General features: G+C 45.2%; 1 protein-coding gene across 6 annotated transcripts in view; it reads right to left on the bottom strand.

Annotated features, from left to right (window-relative positions):
• Positions 1–11,416: 11,416 nt before the first annotated feature.
• Positions 11,417–22,634, bottom strand: part of SPATS2L (spermatogenesis associated serine rich 2 like) — a 159,948-nt gene continuing 148,730 nt past the window's right edge. For all 6 annotated transcript variants that reach the window (XM_041737253.1, XM_041737255.1, XM_041737254.1 and 3 more), the window contains 4 exons: positions 20,550–20,659; positions 18,003–18,105; positions 14,930–15,150; positions 11,417–12,319 (listed from right to left, as the gene is read on the bottom strand). In XM_041737253.1, the coding sequence (XP_041593187.1) occupies positions 11,924–12,319; positions 14,930–15,150; positions 18,003–18,105; positions 20,550–20,659 (830 nt within the window). In that variant the 3' untranslated portion in view covers positions 11,417–11,923. The remainder of the gene's footprint in view (positions 12,320–14,929; positions 15,151–18,002; positions 18,106–20,549; positions 20,660–22,634) is intronic.

Genomic DNA, 22,634 nt, shown 5'->3' with positions numbered 1-22,634 from the left:
ATTAAGTAATGTTCCTCCTCGCTGCCCAGGGTGGGTGGGCTTAGGTAGGCCGTCGGGTGACACTGGGTGACCCCGAGGCTGCCCGCGGCCTGGTGACACTCGGTGACCCCGAGGCTGCCCGCGGCCTGGTGACACTGGGTGACCCCGAGGCTGCCCGCGGCCTGGTGACACTGGGTGACCCCGAGGCTGCCCGCGGCCTGGTGACACTCGGTGACCCCGAGCCTACCCGCGGCCTGGTGACACTCGGTGACCCCGAGGCTGCCCGCGGCCTGGTGACACTGGGTGACCCCGAGGCTGCCCGCGGCCTGGTGACACTGGGTGACCCCGAGGCTGCCCGCGGCCTGGTGACACTCGGTGACCCCGAGCCTACCCGCGGCCTGGTGACACTCGGTGACCCCGAGCCTACCCGCGGCCTGGTGACACTGGGTGACCCCGAGGCTGCCCGCGGCCTGGTGACACTGGGTGACCCCGAGGCTGCCCGCGGCCTGGTGACACTCGGTGACCCCGAGCCTACCCGCGGCCTGGTGACACTGGGTGACCCCGAGGCAGCCCGCGGCCTGGTGACACTGGGTGACCCCGAGCCTACCCGCGGCCTGGTGACACTCGGTGACCCCGAGCCTGCCCGCGGCCTGGTGATCCTCGGTGACCCCGAGCCTACCCGCGGCCTGGTGACACTGGGTGACCCCGAGGCTGCCCGCGGCCTGGTGACACTGGGTGAGCCCGAGCCTGCCCGCGGCCTGGTGACACTGGGTGACCCCGAGCCTACCCGCGGCCTGGTGACACTCGGTGACCCCGAGGCTGCCCGCGGCCTGGTGACACTGGGTGACCCCGAGGCTGCCCGCGGCCTGGTGACACTGGGTGACCCCGAGCCTACCCGCGGCCTGGTGACACTGGGTGAGCCCGAGGCTGCCCGCGGCCTGGTGACACTCGGTGACCCCGAGCCTACCCGCGGCCTGGTGACACTGGGTGAGCCCGAGGCTGCCCGCGGCCTGGTGACACTGGGTGACCCCGAGGCTGCCCGCGGCCTGGTGACACTGGGTGAGCCCGAGCCTGCCCGCGGCCTGGTGACACTCGGTGACCCCGAGGCTGCCCGCGGCCTGGTGACACTCGGTGACCCCGAGGCTGCCCGCGGCCTGGTGACACTGGGTGACCCCGAGGCTGCCCGCGGCCTGGTGACACTCGGTGACCCCGAGGCTGCCCGCGGCCTGGTGACACTCGGTGACCCCGAGGCTGCCCGCGGCCTGGTGACACTCGGTGACCCCGAGGCTGCCCGCGGCCTGGTGACACTGGGTGACCCCGAGGCTGCCCGCGGCCTGGTGACACTCGGTGACCCCGAGGCTGCCCGCGGCCTGGTGACACTCGGTGACCCCGAGGCTGCCCGCGGCCTGGTGACACTCGGTGACCCCGAGCCTACCCGCGGCCTGGTGACACTGGGTGACCCCGAGGCAGCCCGCGGCCTGGTGACACTGGGTGAGCCCGAGCCTACCCGCGGCCTGGTGACACTGGGTGACCCCGAGCCTACCCGCGGCCTGGTGACACTGGGTGACCCCGAGGCTGCCCGCGGCCTGGTGACACTGGGTGACCCCGAGGCTGCCCGCGGCCTGGTGACACTGGGTGACCCCGAGGCTGCCCGCGGCCTGGTGACACTCGGTGACCCCGAGCCTACCCGTGGCCTGGTGACACTGGGTGACCCCGAGGCAGCCCGCGGCCTGGTGACACTGGGTGACCCCGAGGCTGCCCGCGGCCTGGTGACACTGGGTGACCCCGAGGCTGCCCGCGGCCTGGTGACACTGGGTGACCCCGAGGCTGCCCGCGGCCTGGTGACACTGGGTGACCCCGAGGCTCCTCTGGGCTGCGTGGTAGCTGGAAGGTTGGAGAGAACCTGCGGACCTAGGTGAGGCCCCGCAGGTTCCCTTCAGTCTCAGAAGGCTTCGTGAAAGGAAATGGGGGGGGGGGGGCACAGTAATTTAAGACCACACACTTTGACTCTGACTCTGTTGAACTATTTTCTTTTCCCAGATTTTTTCCATACTTTTTTTTTTTTTTTTTTTTTTTGCTGGCAGATTTATTTATACATCACAAGAACATGTCTTGGGATGAGAATTATATAACATGTCTTCGGGATGAATCGTTAAAATATTTGAATAGTGAAGTTTTGAAAGCCCTCTGGGAAAGAAGTTAAATGTTAGCTTTTAATTAAGTTACTATTTGTTTCTCAGGGAGGACCACTGAGGAGTCATTCTGATTATACAGTATTATACAGTAAGATTTTTATGCATAAAATCCCCACTTAACTTGAACTTAATATTTTTAAACAAACTATTTGGATTGATCCTCTATTTTTTCACAACTATTCAGTTGTATGTGTTTACTCTTACGTGTTAAGTTTTATAATTGGATCCCAGATTTCTACCTTCAGGAGGCTGTATGCCTTCGGTGTATTAAAAATAAGTTCATAAAGCAGGGTACTTTTTACTCAGTGCTTATCATTACTTTGAGAGAGTAAATATACTCAGAACATTACTTTTTTACAAAATAAAGCAAAACTTTTCCAGAAAAAGTAACATTTTCCATGACTCTACTTATTTGTAAGCCTTAGAGCTCTTTGGTAGTTTGAGAGTTGTTTGTTTATGCAGTTTATCTATTTCTGGTTACGAAATTGCTTTCTTGTTTAGGTGATGTATGAAATAATTAAACCAATTTTGGGTAGCTATCCAGATACCAGCAGCCTTTTAAAATAGTTTTTTTTTCTTTTTGGCTAGAAAAACGTGAATGACATTTCCCTGTAGAATATAAAAAATATTTAGTCACCTTGAAAAATACTGTTATAAAGAATCCAAACTTTCTGAAAATCAAAGATCTCAGCGAATTTTGAGAACTTGCATCTCAGATGTTCCTAGTATTGCTTGATGTAGGACATTTTGGATTGTTGATTCATATAAGAATATTTTATACCAATAGTACCAAGAGACTTGCTTGATGCAGGGTTGCCACAAAACCTTCAATCTGTAAAAATAAAATAAAAAAAAATAAAAAAAAATGCAGTGTCTGTGAAGCACAATAAAGCAAAGTGCAGTTAAACGAGGAGTGCCTGTCCTCATGGGTGATTCTGTGAACAGCCGGCTCGCCACCGCCAGCAGTTTAAAAGAAGTCGATTTAGCACATCTAGTCTTTATAAGCAGAGTTTCCGGAAGCGCTTCTAGGCCATGGGGCAGCTAAGGTGGAAAGGAGCCCCTAGTTCCTTTTGTGTATCAGTCGTCAAAGTCAAATTCAGAATGCTCAAATACCTTGAACATAACTTTAGTTGGAGTGGTTCCCTGGGGATTAGGTACCTTTGCATGAAAATACAGATTCTGCAGACACAAAGGAGTAACCCATGATAACCCATTGCTCTTCCTGGAAAATAAAAAATAAGAAAAGGAAAAGTGTGCCTTATAAATAATGGTTTGGTGTCATTACTTTGGCAATGTAAGTTTGTGCAGTTGTTGGGTCAGAGGACACAGAATAGAAATTTTTAATGATGAGTAGGACATTTAGTTACTGATCATAACAAAGAAAAGATATCTGACTATGCCCTTACAGGTAGTCTGTTGAAAACTGGTTTGCCCAGATTAAAACTGGTTAGTTGTGTTATGGAGAGCCTAAGGCTGACAATTTTTATTTTATATTTGTAAATAATAAGTTTTTGTTTCAATATTACATTACAGTTTATAAAGTATTTTCATATATTCTTTTTTATTGTGTTCATTTTGCTTGTTAGTTTCAGAACAACGACATAATGAAGGAAGTCTTTCCCAGTTCTTTAAAGATCAAGGAAAAAATGAGGTTGAATAAAATAAAAACTGTACAATAATGATACCCCCATCCCAAACCCATAACCTGGTATCCACAGAATGACACAACACCACTGACCAAAGGAAAAGCTTGACAGAGGAAGTAGACTAAAAATGTGAATTTGTTTAATATTTAAAGTTTTTGAGCATAAAAGTATTGAAGTATTGGATTACATGTCTGTTTCCTACTAGAGAGGGGACTCTGTTGCCTCCATATGCGCAGTGCCTGGTACATGGTAGTCCCGCGGTAAATTTCTGCACGGTTAGGCAATCCCCCACTCTCCCCCTACAAGGATTTTTAAAAATATGTCTGGTAGCAATCTTCAGGAGCTGTGGAAACTGATTTCCGACCTTGCAGAGTATATATAGTGTCAGAACAAAAGAGGTGGAAGTTCCTTAGTAGGGTGATTATTGCTAATGACCAAAATTACCGTTAGTTATGACCGTAACAGTTATATAACTTGTCAAGTTGTTTAAAGTAATCCAGAACCACGGATCATGAGATCTCAGAGAGCTGATCTCAGAGAGCTGGATGCCAATACTGCCTGACTTCTGAGAAGGGGAAAAAAGCGGCCTGGTCTCTCTCCTCCTGCTTTATTGCTTCTGCTAGAATTGCTGATGCCATTTCTTTTTCATTCACAGACTTAATCCTATTCAAGTGCTAACACTGAAAAAATTGTTGACTCACTTCCCAGTCTGTGGTTAAATATAGTATAATTATCCAGCTATTCCTCATTTTTTTTTTAAAGAAAGAAATAACATGCAAGTATATTTGACCTTACCTGAGAAACTGTTCATAGAAAAATTTTGATCTAAGTAGCAGTTTGAATGTTCACAAAGACTTGTGGTAGTAAATTGTTCTGTAAAGGAGAGAATGCTGACATTTGTATGAATATGGGGTTACCTTCGAAAGGATTGCCTTATACCTGCAATTCCTTTGGATAACTTTCATTTATATTTGGTTAGATACTAAGTGGAAAGTATGAATTTGATAAAACGAAGGGAAAAAATTTCTACTCTAGCAAATGGAAAGCATTTTCAAATTATTTACATGTGCGTATTCCCAAATTAACTAGGAACTTTCTAATGATGGAAAATACTGTCATTTTGTCATTTTCCCATATGTGGAAACTCCCTTGAAAACTGTCAACAAGTTGTGGATTCCTCGGTGAAGAGTGATTCTTTGTCGGGGGCTGCAGTTAGTATGCGGGATTTCAAGCATGTAATACAGCCAAAAAAGGAAACATGAATAGCTAACAGAAAGAAAAAAAATTGGTTTCCAGCTGTTTTCAGAATTTCCTATTCATGGAATCTGGTTGGTAGTGCAGTCTCAAAAGGGCCATTTTCACCTAGTGTCCTGTCAGCCTCATGAGGTACACATGGCTCACACATTGTCACACATTGTTACAGAGAAGCTCAGTTTTCTTTGTTCACATGTGTTGCCCCAGACAGCCCAGAGACATCTCATATTTGCTAGCTAGATGGTTCCTGAGGTAGGCTGTGGCTAAGACAGACAGAATTTTATGGTAACTGTATTTTGCCCTCGTGTAGTTAACAACTTCTCATTCTATTGTTGCTTCTCAGGCTTTTCATTTCCTTCTTTTACCCTGAAGCCCTCATTACTTTAGTAAAATTTTGCCCAGCTGCTGGAATGAAGGGTGGGGGGGAGCTGCTTCGAAGCTTCGAAGAGAAATGTGTTTTAAACTGTGTTACTGAAAGGAAACAGTTGTGTGTTTGCTCAAGTTGGGAAGAGGCAAACATTCCTTCCTTCTGCCAAGATTTCTTTAATAACAATTTGGACGTTGTGTTTCAATGGCAGCTCTTTCAAGAACGCATCCCCTAACTTCTTGGTTTGGAAGATGTGGAAACTCAACTTTTATGTAGATGACAGGAATAGCCCAAGGACCTCAGAAGCGGTACATTTAGACGTCAGCTGCGGGTCAGACAGTCCGGATTTTACTGGTAAGCTAGGCCGATCCCATCAGGAACCCATCAGGAACCTGGTGTAGCTAGAGGAAGAAGGCAACATGCACCTGCTCACCAGCTCTGTCCCTTTCCCTCTCTCCAGATCCCTTGTTCCCTCCAGATGAGGATTTTTTTTTAACAGCGGCACTATTGACGTTTTGGATAATTCTTTATTGTGGGTAACTGCTGTGCAGCGTAGGATGTTGAGCAACATCCCTGGCCAGTGACCCCTACCCCAGTTGTTATAATCAAAATGTCTCCAGACTTTTCCAAGTGTCTCCTATGGGTGGGAGGTGGGCACAAAATTGGTTACCCCCAGTTGAGAACAATTGGTTTAGGTGGGTGACTTAACCAGAGCAAAATAATTGCTTCCCCTAATTGGAGGCCATGAGTATGTGAGGAAACATCCCTGTTGTCAGTCACAGGCAGGAATGGAGCCGTGGGGACCAAGGGAGAGGATGATACCAAAGAAAGGGTATCTCGGGCCCATCAATTAAAAAAATATATCCTATTAGCTCCCACTTATATTTTTGGTTTTGGTATTGTAGCAGAAACTGAGGCACAGAGGGGTTTGGTAAGCGGCCCAGCAGCTAGTAGGAGGCAAAGACAGGATTCACTTGCATATCCTCTTCCTGGAGGACCAGCCCTCACGCACTACGGTAGGCCTCCTCCTGTGGGACCTTGCTGTTCCATTTCCAAAGATGAGCTGGGCAGGACTTCTGCACGTTCCTGCATAGTCTTCTGTATGCTGCATAGCTACGTATTCATCAAATTCTCCGATAGCGCGTTCTAAGAGTATGCCAATTATCAGCTCTTCGCCTCTCGGTTCTGTTGGGCTGGGCTGCCTTGGTCCCTGCAGTTCCAAATCCACTCTATTGCCCTGCTCCTGGTCCAGGAGCTCTACAAACACTTCTCTTTAGCTCCCTGACTTCGTCCCTGGGGGACTCTGCAGGAGGAAGGGCCTTTTTGCTGGTTCAGTGTGCATCTCTGTGTTCTTGCTCCTGTGGTGCTCCGTGGGGGTGTGGGAACCCCAAAGACCCTCACCCCCAGTAAATTTTGGTGCAGCTTCTAGTCCTGTGGGTACCCCTGCTGGCTCCCCAGATAATTCAACCGTACCCTTGCAGGTGCCTTCCTGAAAGGGTTTGCTGGTACCCCAGCAAGATTCCCAGAGTTCAGTGGCACCCCTGCAGGCAGACCCCTGGCAGATTGGCCAGCACCTCCTCTGGGGTAAGCTGACTGGCTCTCCAGTGCCCCATGGGTGGCTTCTTGCTTGCCAGCACCTCAGTGAGCTTCTTGACCTTTAATGGGCCACAGATACACCCTCCTCCAGATGATTGGAATCTCTGCCTGGGCAGCCAGGGTGAGTAGGGGTGGGAGGCTCACCCAAACTTATTTTTCCTTGGACATTCTGTCTCTACTCCAATGGTAACTGTCCCTGTATCTACTATTCCTGTATTTTTTTTTTAGACATTCTTTTTTTTAATTATTTTTTATGTATTCATGAGAGACACACAGAGAGAGAGGCAGAGACACAGGCAGAGGGAGAAGCAGGCTCCATGCAGGGAGCCCAACGTGGTACTTGATCCCAGGACCAAGTTATTATTCCTTCTCTCATTCACAAACATACACACACACACACACACGACACACATATGAAGTTTCCTCATATAAATTTATAAAGCTTCCTCATTTAAATTATTTTGTGGTTACAGTCTCCTGATCAAAACCTGATCCATGCAAAGTGCCAGGAATTATTCCAGATGGTTTGCAAAGATGAATTTACTCAGTCCTTATAACTAACCTTCAAGGTAGGTGTGGTTATCAGCCCATGGTGAAACTGAGGTAATGAGATGTTTAGAAACACGCCCAAGTTTACACAGCCAGGAAGTGGTGGGGCCTAGAAATGAATCCAGGCAGTCTGCAACTAGGGTCAGCATTTTAGTTGCTCTGTTCTCTTCCCATCTTCTCTAGAATTGGCTTACTGGATTATTTTGCATAAAGCCATTGAGACTCCAGAATTTTCTGGGGGCAATGGAGTTGACCACTCTTTCCTATCTGCTCTCTTGTATTTATTGCATTTGTACTGTGTGTCAGGCATTGGCAGAGGGGTAATAATATTAGCCAGCTTATTACATAGTGATGGTGTTTTAGAGAAAGTGTATTCTCACAGAGGACTAGGCATAGGTAAATCTAATTCAAACTTGAGCATCTGAAGTTAAAAATAGGATAGTTTTGTGTTTTTGATGGGAGGTACCTTTTACACCCATTTTCTGTAGAAATTCTTTGGTCATTGTTGCACTCACGTGCAAAAAACGTGAAATACCGTTTTTTGGGTGAGAAATCTACATGTTTTCTCAAGCAAAGAAAGAAATTTGCTTAGGATTTCTTTATTCCCTAAAAACTGTGTGTGGGCTGTGAGAGTTGAATGTAGTGGTAGCACCAAAAGCTCTTCTGAGCTGTGAGAAGCTCTTCTGAGCTTCAGAGTTCACAAAGGAGGGGGCTCCTGAAAACATCAATCACCAGAAATAATTTATAAGAAACTGCGTGGTGAGAGCAACATTGTGCGCTTCTCAGCGGGGCCAGGCCTAGAGCAGAGCGCCTCTGCCTGAGGGGCCACTGTAATGGGACTGAACGCTGGTTTGGGCTGATCCACGGCCAAAGACTGGGGACTTGGTTCTTTGAAACTAAGAACAGTCAGAGAACTTCCTTAGGATTTATAAGCCTCGTTCTGAAAAGCAAAAGGATTAAAAAAAAATCCTTGTAATAGCTTGCAATGAGTAGTAGTAAAATTGTGCTTCAAATTTTGAGGTAAGAAGAGAATCCCAGAGGTATTTTTTTTTTCTCCTCAAATTAGAGCAGTTACGATGGCTCACTATTTTCGGGAAAATGCTAGAGCAGTGTATCAGCCAGTTGAGTGATTTGGAGGGTGGTGATGAGTTTGCTTAGGAAATGTGGGAACAGGTAACTGGTTCTTTCTCCTTTGTTTAGTTTTCTGGTGCCTGGAGGAAATCTGGAGTCCCAGCCCAACTGTGCCAGAATTTTAGGTCTGGCCTCTGAAGCCAGCGTAGTAACCAAGGTGCCGCTACACAGTTCCCGGATGCTACCATTAGCCTGTCCCCAGAGAAGGGAAAAATCTTACCCTCTCTAGACCCAAGAGGACACTCTAAACAGACAGGGTAGGGTACAGTGCAAAAAGGGAGGGAGGGAGGGTGAAGCTCTGGCAAAGGAGCCTCTCATGTCACTATCTCTGTTTCCCCTTCTCCACAGCCACCTCCTCCTCCCAGTTACCCAGGAAAAAGAACTGACCAAGTCCTAGATTCCCTCTTCTCATGATTCAGTTGAGATCGAGGCTCAAATCTAGGCTTTCCGAGTCACAATTTCCAAATCTCTTACTTTGGCAAAAAATTTGCAGGTCGCTTTTGGTCTGGCAACTTTTTCCATTAACCTCATTTGATGTCGCTTCCCCAGGAATATTTAATTAGAATCTCTCTGATGCCAGCAGAACTGAACTACTTATGAACTGAGCTTTAAATTGGATATGTTGTGTTTGTAGTTTCTTCCCTCAAACTCCTGTACATCTTTTATTGAGGGTGAATTTTGCTTGATTTGTGTTTAACTTTCTGAGCCTTGCTGTATTCAGCACCCCTAGGATAGGCTCAACAGGACAGAGCTGGGGTATGCAGATTCTCAAATGGAATGTAAATTTGGAATGTAATGGAAACCCAACAGGGAGGTTTGAATTTCGCAGATGGAGTTTTGGTACAACGTAGGTGAGTTTTGAAGTTATTCAATCTTCATGGGTATTAAAATGTTTTAACCTCTACTAGAGAAATGTTTAAGAGTGAACAATCTATTCTTCTGGCTTTGTGCATTAAGTAGAGACATGAGAGTGCTCCTGCCTGTGGATTTTTTTTTAAAGGAATTTAAAGCATTTTAAAAGAACGGCAGACTACTGCCCAGCTAAGATCACAATGGTTCCACCTGAATAGATGTAATATAGTATTGAAATGGCCTGACAGTGGCACTACAATATTGAAATTACCACTTCAAACATGCAAATTAGTAAAAGCTCACATGTTCAGGGGCTCATATGATAGGCAAAATCTAGGAAAAAATGTAATTAGGTCTGAACGCTTTTTCACATTCTTTTTTTTCTGTGACCTGGGTGCATTTGCAATGTGCTTAGGAATGTGTCTGAACTGTCTTGACCCTGAGAGCAATGGGAGCCAGTGAGTCAGTCAAGGCTGAGAGCGGTTGGGGCCAGTGCTGACAAAAGAAGGTGCACTCCTGGTCTGGAAAATCTGTTGTTTTTCTGTTGTAAGAATTATTTGACTCCTCTTTCAAGCTGTCCCATGTACACTGACATTTCTCAGGGGCAGGCCAAATCTTGCTACACAAAATTTGTGCAAAGTCCTTCTGTCTTGTAAAATATCAATTCGGGGCCTCAGATAGAGTAAATGGGGATTGCAGTCCTGAACATTTATCTTTCTTATTTGAACGAACAACTCTTCCTTCCTTCCTGGAATGTGCCTTAACATTTAAAATTCCTATTAAATCTCTGGGTACACCCAGAGACCTCAGAAAGCTCTCGCAGAAAAAGCAAACATCCTCCTGTGCTTGGCCAAAGAAATGGATGCTTGTGTGGCATGTAGGCTCAGCTGCTCAGGGCTGCTCTGTGGAAGAGAACCACTGAACCTGGGTTGCCAGAAAAAATGTTAATGTTGAGCTGAAAATAAGCATTTGCCCTTGAAAAAGGCCAAAAGAACTGTAGCACCCAAAGAAGTTCAATGGAAGCAGTGGCCAAACTGAGCTGCAGTCAAAGATAGAGGACTTGGGGTTATTTGGGGCTTGGGCTCCCAGCATCCATTCTCCCTTCCTGAGGCAACAGTAGCCCTTCCTATACAGCCCCTGTGCTCCTGGGGAGCTGGCCACACCCCAGCTCCAGAGCTGGGATCCAATCAGTCTATACTAATTAGTACATCTTATTTGCTGCTCCCTCCCCCATTTTGGTGTTTGGTTTGGTAGCCAGCAATCTGGGCCAATGATTTTCAAGACCTTTGCAAAGGGTTTTTTTTTGCAGGGACTTTCAACAAAGATCCTTGCTCCACATGGATGCTACCTGGAGAGCATCTCTTTTCTTCTGGACAGTGTAGGGGATAGACTTGAATCTTAAGAAGCAAGGTGGCTACTTGCCACCATTCTGAACACAAGGTCTGCCTAAGGAGGAAGGAGAGCTGAGGTAATCAAGAGAAATGAGCTTGATTCCTGATCAAATTGGACCTAAGGCATACTTTGTTGCTGGACTTTTCAGGCACTGAACCATTAAACTGTTTTATCGTTTAGGTGAGACTGAGCTGAGGTCTATGTTACTTGCAACCAACATTTCCAAACTACCACATGGTGTCTAAGATGACTGGGGTTCATACCCACTTATATGTGGGCAACGTAGTGGCAGGGGCCATTGTGAGGCATTGGTTTCTTCTGAAAAAAATACTTGTCCTAAGTGAAAAAGTATTGTGGAGAGAGCTCTGTGCCACAACCTCTCAATTTCCGTGAAAGTCCGTGAATGCCCACATTTAATAATAAAGTGGGCATCAATAAAAAAAGCAAACCAGGTGTCAAATGCAGCATATTTTAATTTGTTTCAAATAAAGCAATATATGTATATTTTTTTTTTCAGAAAAACACCAGATGTTAAATTCTACAAAAGCGCATGTGTCTTCAGCAGATCATGTTTGTCTGATCAGTAAGAATTTTTTTTTTCCAACATTAACTCTCTAAAGACAATCAATGGACTGACATCACTGCTACAACACAGGTTGCTACTGAGCCTCTGATCTTTAGCCACATCTTGATTTTCCTAACAAATGAGTAAATATTGCCTGGCTAAAATGCTGCAATGTCTTGATGAGAAAAAGCGTCAACAGATCAAGCAAAGCCATGAAAGTTATGAAAGCAAGCTAGAGCTGATTATTAGAATTAGTAAAAATGATTAAGAGAGGATGACACAACCATATAGGGTTTATATATTCTGATTGACTCTCTTTTGGCAGCGAATTGGGTCAGCACCTCAGGCAGGGAACCGAAACTGGGTGAAAACTGCTTTTTTTTGTTTTCCTCCTAGCTTAGGCCACCAACGTCACAGCTGGGACTGAGAGGACCGCAGCATCTGTGGAAACTTCTATTCTTGTGGGGCAGAGATTGCACTGTGAAACCCTAGCGACGTTACCCCGGAAAGGCCTGGCCTCAGAGTTGTCTACAGTGTGCTGCCTTCGCCGGGGCTTTTCCGAATGGGCTGGGGCCTCGGGGGTCTTTATCCCCAAGGGGGCTTCTTGGTTTTTGGCGCCGCCTTTGTTTTTGGGACGGAAGCCATTGTGCGGCTGTCTTCTGTGTTCATGGCGGTTGTTGCCCTTCATCATCACATCAGCTTCATTTCCGCTGCCCTGTGGCTTGGCAGACCCATTTAGCCTGTTGTTATGGTACTGGGGATTAAACCTTCGTCTTTGGCTAGAAGACCCATTCTGCCAAAAGAAGAAGAGAGCTAGGTATTAGATGCCAGCAAACTCCAGATGACATCAGGGAAACCAAAACTCTAAGCTACTTATACCCTAGAAGAATAGGACAATGTGCAGATGGGGTCAAGCTGATAAAATCCTCAAGCTAAAAAGAATAGTGGACTGTCTTGTAGGTAGAGCTCCAAGAAAATTACTGATGTTGGACGAGAGGGTTCAGAAGCATAAGACACAATTCAAGAGCCAAATAAACCCCATAAAGTACGCTTAAAATATAATGGAATGAAATGTAACACAGAGGCAGGACAATGATGATTCCCTACCATGCAAATTTCTTGGACCTTCTAGACAGATTATGTATATGAATTCTCATTCTCTATATAAGAAAAATGTAGAATTCTGCTTAAAATTCATTTTGTAAGTTTTCTTCTCTAAAGCAGTTTTTCTATTTTTATCTCCAAACAAATATCATAGCTTAGAAATATTATCTTGGGTAAATACAAGGATGAGGTCTATCTGGTAGAACTTGGCAGGATGTGGAAGTAACGTGTATTTTCACAGAGGTAATTAGTTCTTCTTCTAAACTTTTTGTAATCCTCAGCCAACATGAGTTCTGAAGCATCATTCTGGAAAATTGGCAACCTTCAACAAATCAGCAACCAAGAACATAAATGGGAGAGCAGAGAGGTAGCAACGGTTAGCTTGTCTGTCCCTGTACCAGGGAAGGATTTCTGAACTCCTTGAGGTAACAGCCAACATTTACTGAGTGCTTGCAGTGTGCCAGGCATCACGCAAGGCACGGTCTCGTGTGTCATCACACTGGGCCTAGTTGCTATTATGTGCTTCATTTTATAGATGAGGATAACGAATATAAACGACTTGCCCAAGGTCTACAGTTAGAAAATGACAGAACCATTCCTGTTTTGCATATTGTCTCCTGACAAGATTCATAAATGTGTTATTCCATGGACATAGGCCTTTATTGAAAAATCAAATTTCTATTATTAAAATGTGATTTTATGACTCAAATATATAAGGTTCTAACTGTGTTCTTTGTGACTGGATGGTATCGGTGTAGGGCAGACCCACTCCCAATCGTTCAGGACCCAGGGCAAGAGTACGAAGGCAGGCCCCTATACCACACGAGTGAATACGGTCTCTTCCTACCTCTGACTCCTTGCCACATTGTGAGTGGGCCTTGCACACATGAATGTGGACACTCCAGCCTGCACACTTAAGCTCTGTCCTCCCCTCCCCCGCCAACAAATAATCACCTTTGAATCTAGGGGTGTGCATACAGGTAGTATGGTCAGCTCTCGAGGTGATATATGCAAGGCAGCTGTCCAAACAGACCCTGAGAGCAGGCTTGAGACCACTTGGAAATAGAATTCCAGGATCTCAGAAGGGAGCATAGAGATTCAGAGTTATGACGTCTACTCGGTCTTGCTCCATAGGGAGGACCGTGGCCGGGAGAGGGCCAGGAGGGTTTACCCCAAAGTGCAGGGCCTCGTGCAAAGGCCCTTCTTGCCTGCGTCTGCAGGGTTCTGGCTTCTAAGTGTATTTCCGTTTAAATGAGCCATTGCCTGAATTGCTTTACTGGAAATGGTAACAGTGAGCTGAAAAAGTATCTATGTAGATAGCGTTCAATTTGGCTTCTTTTGTTTTTAAAGAAGTGAAAGGGAAACCCAAACTAAATTTTAGACTTACTTTTCATCTGGGGTTTATTAATGACCAAAGAACGAAAGCGTGAAGATGTATTTAGATGACAAGACAGATTTGATTATGATCTTTAATCCATGAATATAAGAAATGCTCCTGGTCAAAGTGCTGTTTTAAAGGTGAGGAAGACATCTAGGGCCAGAGAAATGCTTGTCAGTGTCATTAACGAGAATTCTAAAAAATGCAGACCACAGAATCCAACAAGGCACTTGTTAGGAAACCAGGATTTTGGAATGCCTTTAAAAAGCCTCTTTTTTTGAGCTCTCTTTCTTAGAGACCATGAAAGGTGTCTTTATAGCACACCCAATGTCTGTATCATCAAATTCTGTTTCTTGTTCATTCTCTAATGATAAGGGGGAAATCATTTCTCAAGCATATAGTGGAGGAACAGAAGAAGGAAGACTGACCTTTGGACACTTATATTTTTAGGTGCTACAGCAGATAAGATTAATAATGTCATTTTGAAATAGATTTTCTTTACCGAAAGCCCAAAAGAAGAGAGAGAAATTTGAACTGACTGTGGCCTCTTACTGATAAACTACACATACATGGGAATTTAAGGATTTTTAAAAACAAATGCCAGATGGCCTTTCACCAGTAGTGTCGGTGGCCAGGTATGGAACCTTGTTCCCACGTCTGAGTCCCTTCTGCACATGAGCCAGTTACCAGGGCTCGAGGTGGTGGCCTCAAGGGCACCAGAAGAGGTGGCTCATTGAGGTGGTCACTGCTAATGCGAAAGCGTATGAAGGCTACTTTGTCCCTCTGTGAAACGTGGACGGATGGACCAGCCAGCAGATGGAGGCCTCTGAAGTCAGGCAGGTAGTTTCTTCCTGGCACCTTGCACCAGGGGCTGCAGGACCCCGGGAGGCAGTGCAAGGTGGCCTCCCCACAGGGGCTTACCTGCTTATTAGCTGGCATGGCCTGGTGAGAGCTGTCGGCAGTACTGGGAAGGTTGCTCGCCATTTTTGGGTTTGCTCCTTTACCCTCAGAGGGTTTGTTGTGATTGGATGATTTTCGGGTAAAGTTACTCTGTTTTCCAGAGGTTGCTGCGTGGGCGTTCAGCAGGGGCAGCAGGGAGCTGCAGGGAGTTCTTGAGGAATAGTTGTTCTTTGGGTGTGTAACTGCAACAAGAAAGCGTGCGCGGTTAGGGGCTGTGCCATGGACTCTCCTGCCTCAGGAACTTGTTAGCAGATGGGAGACACTGGCAGGAGCTTCATAAAAATGTTAAGTTGTTGTTGTTTTGTTTTTTTATAAAGATGTCATTTGAAAGGGCTCTTGCACGTTTGGGAGACCAGCAAAGTTCTGTGACAATCACTGAACTGTGATTACAGCATCATCATCCAGGTTGGGAAACATTTGTAGGAAATAAAACGTATATGAGCGACTATGATACTATTCTTAGGTTAAGAACCACAAAAGGAAGACAGACAATGACATCTTGAAGTGCCCTCTCATGCTGGTCCCCAAGCGTACTGTGCCTCTTGGATTCCCCGTTACCTAACCCGTGCGTGCCGTCCTTGTCCGATCGCTAGGCCAGTGGGTGCTATAGAGACACAGGGAGATCGGGAGGCAGACGGACACTTGGCTCATGAGAGCCATGATGTTCTGTTGGGTGTCAGGAATTTTGTCACCCTGGGTCATGCATATTCTGTGACAGCAGGGCCAGGCCTGCCAACCCCAGACATGCCCCAAAGCATCGTTCATATTCCATGAGAGCCACATTATCTGGCCTTTTCTCAATCCCATTTTCGACAGCTCCGCTACAGATCAGCACCGATTCCAATGCTGAAGTCGATGTGACTAAACTACAGATTCCCAGCGAGCTCAGGCAGGTCTGTTCAATGCTTATCATCACCATCCCTGCTGGTTTTGAAAGAGGTGGTTTTGGAGGAGATGATTTCTATGTGATTATGCTGAATCTGGGCTGCAGGGAATCACTCAAGGATAAAGTTCTGACCTCCCACTCACCCTTCACCAGAATTTGACTGCCATGCTGGACAGTAAGACCTCTGAATCTTAAAATTGTCACCAATTTTTAAAAGCAATTTTCTCTGCTACCTGTGTTGGATCAGACTTAATCCTAGGGTTCTTCCAGAGGATTAGCAGTTACTACTAGGGATCAAAGAACATTAGAAATGGAAAGGACAGGGATGCATCTCAAGTCCCCTCATTTATAGGTAAGGTGTGACGGCACACTGGGGGGTGTCCAAACATGACTAGGGGATTTCAGTGGCTCTTGTGCTCACTATGCTCAGTTTCATGGGGGTCATTATGTCCTACGACTTGGAGATGACAATTTCTGGCTCATTAGCGGGGATCTTCAATGTGCTCTCTACAAAGCCGAGCTGGAAGGGCCTTTTGAGGACTCCTGTCTCCAGCAGGGGAGGCCGTCTTGCACGTGGGCACTTGTTATTTGGTAAGGGATGGTTCCTCCCACTAGATGGCACTGGAAGTACTCTGGAGGAAAGCAGGTGAAGCTGCATGGGCCACCCCTCCTCAGAGGGTGAAGGTCACTTGGCATCAGGGTCTTGCTCACCACCAGGTACAAGTGGAAACTTGCATGGACAGTTGTATTTCCAACTATGAACCAAACTGCTTTTTTAGAGATGAGGCAAAAGCTGGGAGTAGAGAATGATAAATGGGGTAGATTTTCACATAAGGGAGGGAACACACAGAAAAATAAAAAAAAAAGGAAAATAATTGCAAAGAAATGCAGTCGGGGGCTCCTGGCTGGCTCAGTTGGTGGAGCATGAGACTCTTGATCTCAGGGTTGTGAGCTCAAGCCCCATGTTGTGTGTAGAGATTACTCAAACATAAAATCTTTAAAAAAGAAAAAAGAAATGCAGTCAGAAAATCAGATAACTGCCAAAAGTATGTGAATGAGGATGTTCACAGCAGTGTTATTTTAATGGTGAAAAGTTGGGAGCAACCTAAGTATCCACAATCAGGGGACTGGTCGCATCAATTAGGTTTATATAAATTATGAATTAAATACATTGACATGGAAAAATCACAACCATATGTTGTGAAATGATAAAAGCAAATCCTGTTACCATATATTACATAGTAGAGTATAAGAAATTAAACGATAAATGTAATATATAACTCACACAAATGAAACACGCATAAAAAGTACAAAAAATACATAAAAGTAATGTCATGTTCTATTTAATACAGTCCTCTAATTTTTAGATCAAGCTTCTATTCTTTTATACTCCGTAAAGAAAAGAACTTTCGACTTTGTAAAAAAAAAAAAGTGCAGCCCAATCTCAAATTTTCAGCTGACTCTGGGGTTGTGGCTGTTCCATGTCCCTCACCAGTCCTCCTTTCCCTCCTTGTGCCCCTCCTTGATGCCATTCCACTGCTCATTCCCACCTCCCCTGGTGGGTAGGCTGGAGTAGGAGAAAAAAAAGATCAGCCAATTTTGTTGCACATTAACTGCTCTAATTAAGGCTTAATAGGGAACAAGACTAAAGCTAATGGTTGAAGTGAAGTCTTTCATTATCTGCAGACTTCACTCGGCAAGCGCAGAGAACCAACCAGGGGAGAGGCTCAGGGCACCGCTGAGCAGCACACATACAACAGCTGGGCCCTTTACAGAAGAGCCGATTGTCCCCAGACTTGTTAGGGAGACTGGCTCTCAGTGTAACAGGTCTCCGTGGAACCAGGCTGTTGGAAATTAGAGAGGCAGTTTCTCTGGCAGTGCTTAAGAAAAGTTTGCAAAAGATATAGAAGAGTTGACCTGTTCTGCTTAATAAATCCTGGGGATTTACTGATGGGCAGTGGCATTTGAAGACTCTAAGTTCAAATCTTGACATTTCTAGTGACTTGTGTCGTGACCTTAGATCATTAAATCTCTTTAGACCTCGCTTTAACCCCGCTGGGGGACCGCGCACCTGACATTTCCCATATCGACTCCAAATAGCACCAAGCTTACTCACACAGAATTATTTAGCAAGTATGCAAAACTCACTTTCTCCGCAGAGCATGATTTGGGCCTTTAGCTGTTCAATGTCACAGGAGAATCGGGCGGCTTTCCCGAGCTCTTCATCGTATTTACGCTCGCTGACAAAGTGCTGGAGGAAAGAGAAGTAGAACAGGAGCCCCACAGTTACAGAAGTGTCTGAGGCACACCGCGGGTTCATTCACTCTGCTCTTCTCTGCTACCACTGCTAAGCGGGAGGCCGGTCGTGCCAGTTCTGGACCGCGTGGCTCTGTTCAATCAGGACTGGAGCACGAGCACCTTCTTCTGGGAATATGTGAGGGTCTTGCCTTGCTCCTGCCTAGACCTGGAGAGAACTGTGATGGGGCAACATGTGTGTCTGGACTCATGTATTTAAGCTTTAGTGCCCCGTGCCCTCCTTCTAGCATGTTCTGTTACAAATTTGGGGTTGCTTTCTGGCAGTCTTCCTCATTTGGCCCATGGCTTGCTTGTTACCCTTCCCTATTGTAAGAGGGACCCAGGAGGTCCACAAAGCCCTTAGTAACTAGAAGACATTATCTTGAGTGTTAGAATTTCAAGTGCTGTTAAAGGAAGTGGGAAAGAGATTAGTTTTCAATTTGTTTAAAATTAAGATCTGTGTGTAGATGACAGAGTGAGGAATACAGAAATAACTATGGCTCAGTCCCTCTTGAACTTACCAGGGAGTTTACCACACGGCAAGGGAACCAGATACCACCGAACACGATTAAAGGTAGAATGTGGTAGGTGCTTCACGAATGTAAAAGTGGAAGAAGTATCTCCTACCAAGGGGAACTGAGGAAGTGTTATGTCACAGGGAGCGTTTGTGCTGGAACATTACAAAAAAATATACTGGTCACTTATTAGACGTGGGCCAAATTCTTAACAGATAATCTCATTTTCTTTTCTTTTTTTTTTTTTGATAATCTCATTTTCATCCGATCACATTATTACAAAGTCAGTACTGTTCTTTTAGAGAGGCTGAATCGAGGTTCTAGGAATCTGAGAGAAAAGTTAAGTTACCCAAGGTCACAGGAGCTGAACTGTTTCACTCCAAAGCCTGGGCCGCTAACCATTTTATGATGAGTGGGATTTGGGTAGGCAGAAATGAAACTTGGAAAATAAACAGATGTCAACAGACCCAGAAGCTGGTGACTCCATAGTCCTCACTTGATGTTCTAGCCAGATGAGCACGGGAGTTATATATATATATTTATATATATTGGAGTCTAGTTGTGAATTTTATTCTGAGAGGTAGGCCATACTAGGGGACCCAGATCTGCTCTGGGGTATTACTCTGGTCTTAGGCTGGACGGAGACAGTGGAGGCAGAAAGACTGGGTAGGAGGACACTGCAGTTGACTGGTTGGCAGCAAAAGGACCAGATGAGAAGGGAAGGACCATTAGGACTTCTCAGGACCCTAAGAGGAGGTTCTTATCCCCAAGGAGCTCCCTTTCACTCCTAACCAGGGCAGAGGGAAAAAAAAATCACTTGCTATTTTCTACCCACCCAACCACTTTTATGCCTGGATGAGGAGAGAGTCCTACTTAGAAAGCTAGTAGCAACTGTGTCTTCAAAGCTCTCTAGACCCTAGAAGCTGGTCAGAGCTGAGGGCCTATATATGTGGGTATGTTTAGTGTACTGGGGAAAAAAGAAGAAGATATGGTAAAATGTGTAAACTAACTTCCGTGTGTTTTGTTGTAGATACTTGTGTTTGCCTTTCTGGTAACCATTTCTTTTTCTGGTAACTGTATCCCAGTGCAGCAGTGTTGGTGGGTCTGTATGCAATCCAAGTGAAGGCCAATCAGAATCTCTTTCTTTGGGATGTGAATCGGGTGGGGTAGCAAAAAGGATGACGACATCTGAAGGTCACCCACTCTAAGGGTGCCCTGAAGAGAGTCTGGTAATTACAGCTGTCTATGTTACCCAGGTGGCTGCCTGGGTTTCTGCCTTAGTGTAGCCTGCAGTTTTCAGATCACACTTTGGTGAGCTACACTCATATTCTTTCAAATTCCACTTGTTCTCCAGGTTAGCCAGGGTCAGCTTCTATCGCTTGCAACTGTAGAGATCCAATAAATACATATCTGGGTGTGGTATTCTTAATAAAAGGGGAAGTAAGCTAGAAAGGGATACAGGAAAGAAGTCGCTGTATATTGTGTAAGCTTTAGAGTCCTTAGTTATACTGGCTTCACACTTACCGTGCGTTCACAGGTGTGAGTGTTTATACACATACACCTAAGTTACATATGGAGAAAATAATATCCTCCATTCCAGCTTAATTCATGGTTGAATATGTTTTATTTGGGTCAGTCTCCACTGACTAAGAAAATAGCTTGTGCTTCTCCTCTGTAATAATATATCCCTGGAAACCATAGTATACTTAAATACAGTGATTAGTTGCTTCTTCGCCCTTCTGTATTCCCTAGTTGAACACTGTGAAAGAGAGCTGGGTGTACGACGTTAGATCCTCAGAGAGCAGCACTCTGTGGACGCGAAGCAAACATAATGGGGGATCAGATCTCACACTCAGGGTTCAGGCTCTGATATTTTAGAACTGACCTTAATTTCTGCCCTGAGCTCAGCCAGCTGCATCTCTGCCATCTGACTGGCTAGATCGGTCAGTCTCTTTAGTTCTTCTGCTTTCTTTTGACGAGCAGTCAGGATTTCCACTGCCAAAGAAGAAAGAATAATACGTTAGGGCCAGAGATCTAAACATATTAAATGACCTAATTTCTTGGAATCAGTTCTCCCTCCACACACTGATGGCTCTGTTGGACCATGACTATGTTTGTCTGAGCTGGTTACTGAGGTGGGTTTGCCCTTGGTGCTTATGACCAATCACTCATTTCCATATGTCCTTATCCACCAATCCCCAAACCAAACATGGTCCCTTCTGATTCACTGTACACCCGTAGTCATCTTCGTTTTCCTCACGGGCATCTGATCTCACTTACTGAATTTGGACTTTTCAACTTGTGCATTACTCAGAACAGCTACCACCAAAAAAAGATACTTGGTAAAATCCCGTCTGAATGATATTGCAAAGATAGCGAGTCCACTGAGCAAAAACCATTCTTCTGTACGTGCTGAACTATTAAATTCTAACAGCGTTAAACCTTCTAAACTTTCACACTTACTCATTTAGAGCAACTAGCTGTATTATTGGAATTTGACATAGAAGTTTTACTCTACTAGCTTTTTGTGAGCTAAAAAATGCCTCTGCTTTTGATACTCTGCAGATCTGTTTCCATTTTTGCAACCAGAGAGAAGTTCCAGACCAGAATGTCTTGTCTTTGTCTTTAAGTGTCCCCCATGGAAAAATGGAAGGGTGGGTCAAAGCCTGCTTGGACTGGATTTGTGTATACTCTTTAGCATCTGCACATGCAGAGAAGACACCAGGGACTCTTCTGGTGCCCCATTTCTCACATCTGTCAGATGACCTAAAGGTTCAAGCAAATGTAGTAGTCCACAGGTGAGTTTGTGTGTGTGTGTGTGTGTGTGTGTGTGTGTTTTCCAAAAGATCATAAAGCTCAAAAGCAATGCCTACAAACATGTAGGGTGAGATTTAGATACGAAATTTCATCTTCCGAAAGATAACTTGTTGTTCTCTAATTTTTAGTCATAGATGAATTGCCTTCATTTCTTTTGAACAGCATTTTGAGTTATGAGAAAAAAGAAGTCCATTCAACCAAGATGATATGCATGTTGGATTCACATTCCTTTCTTGGCTGAACAAAGGTCAACTGCTTTATTAGACTAGATTCATAGCACACATGCAGAGCCAAACAATGATTTCTGATTGTAAAGGTTCTTAACTTATAAATGTCAAAAACAGCCACTTCAAACCCTTCCCCCGTACAAAAAACATTCAAAAGCAATCAAGAGTTAAGATTTCCTGTAAACTATAAACCATTCTGCAGACAGACTGAGAAACATTATTTTTCTATGCTGATACCAATGTTGAGATGTCGATAAAATAAGTAATCTATAACTCATAAAGCCTAATTCTTTGCCAAACTACTCTAATCATGCTTTGGTTATTTACCAAGACTCCTCCTGCCTCCCATTTACAATCCCATGCAGCTGAGCAGAGGCTGATTTGTGCCTGGAGTCTTTCAGAATGCAGAGGAGTTAGTAAAAACTTGTCCCCATGGTGGCTGTGAAAAGAATTTCCACCTGAACACAGACACTATATTACTGAATGATGTCCCAGTTACCCAGTCAGACCAGAAGTCACAAAAAGGTGGCATAATATCATATTTGGCCATAGAGTTTTGTTTGGTCCACATATTACTTTTATAAATTAATTGTCCACATTTGAAAATTAGGAGATTCCATTTGGAAGCTGGGTTCCTGGCTTCTTTCAAATATTCCAACTTCTGGCCATGGTTGGCCAACATTCCCACGTGGCAAAACTGGCTACCCTTGAGCTGCTGCCCTTGATAGATAGAGCATGGCACCCAGCGTGCCATGGTCACTCCCTGCCCTGCTTGGCTCATTAATTCCCAGCCTGTCCCCTGTAGAGTCATCTCCAATCATGGCAGAGGCTACACTTACAGTTCTTTTTGTCCACCATGCCTAGGGCCTGGCACAAAGTGCGTGCCCAAAATGTACATTTGTGAGTGAAGGATTGGATGAATGCAT

The sequence above is a fragment of the Vulpes lagopus genome, chromosome 22 (assembly GCF_018345385.1).
Source record: "Vulpes lagopus strain Blue_001 chromosome 22, ASM1834538v1, whole genome shotgun sequence".
NCBI lineage: Eukaryota > Metazoa > Chordata > Mammalia > Carnivora > Canidae > Vulpes > Vulpes lagopus.
The sequence above is the reverse complement of the archived record's forward strand: the minus strand, read 5'-3'. Positions and strand labels throughout refer to the sequence as shown.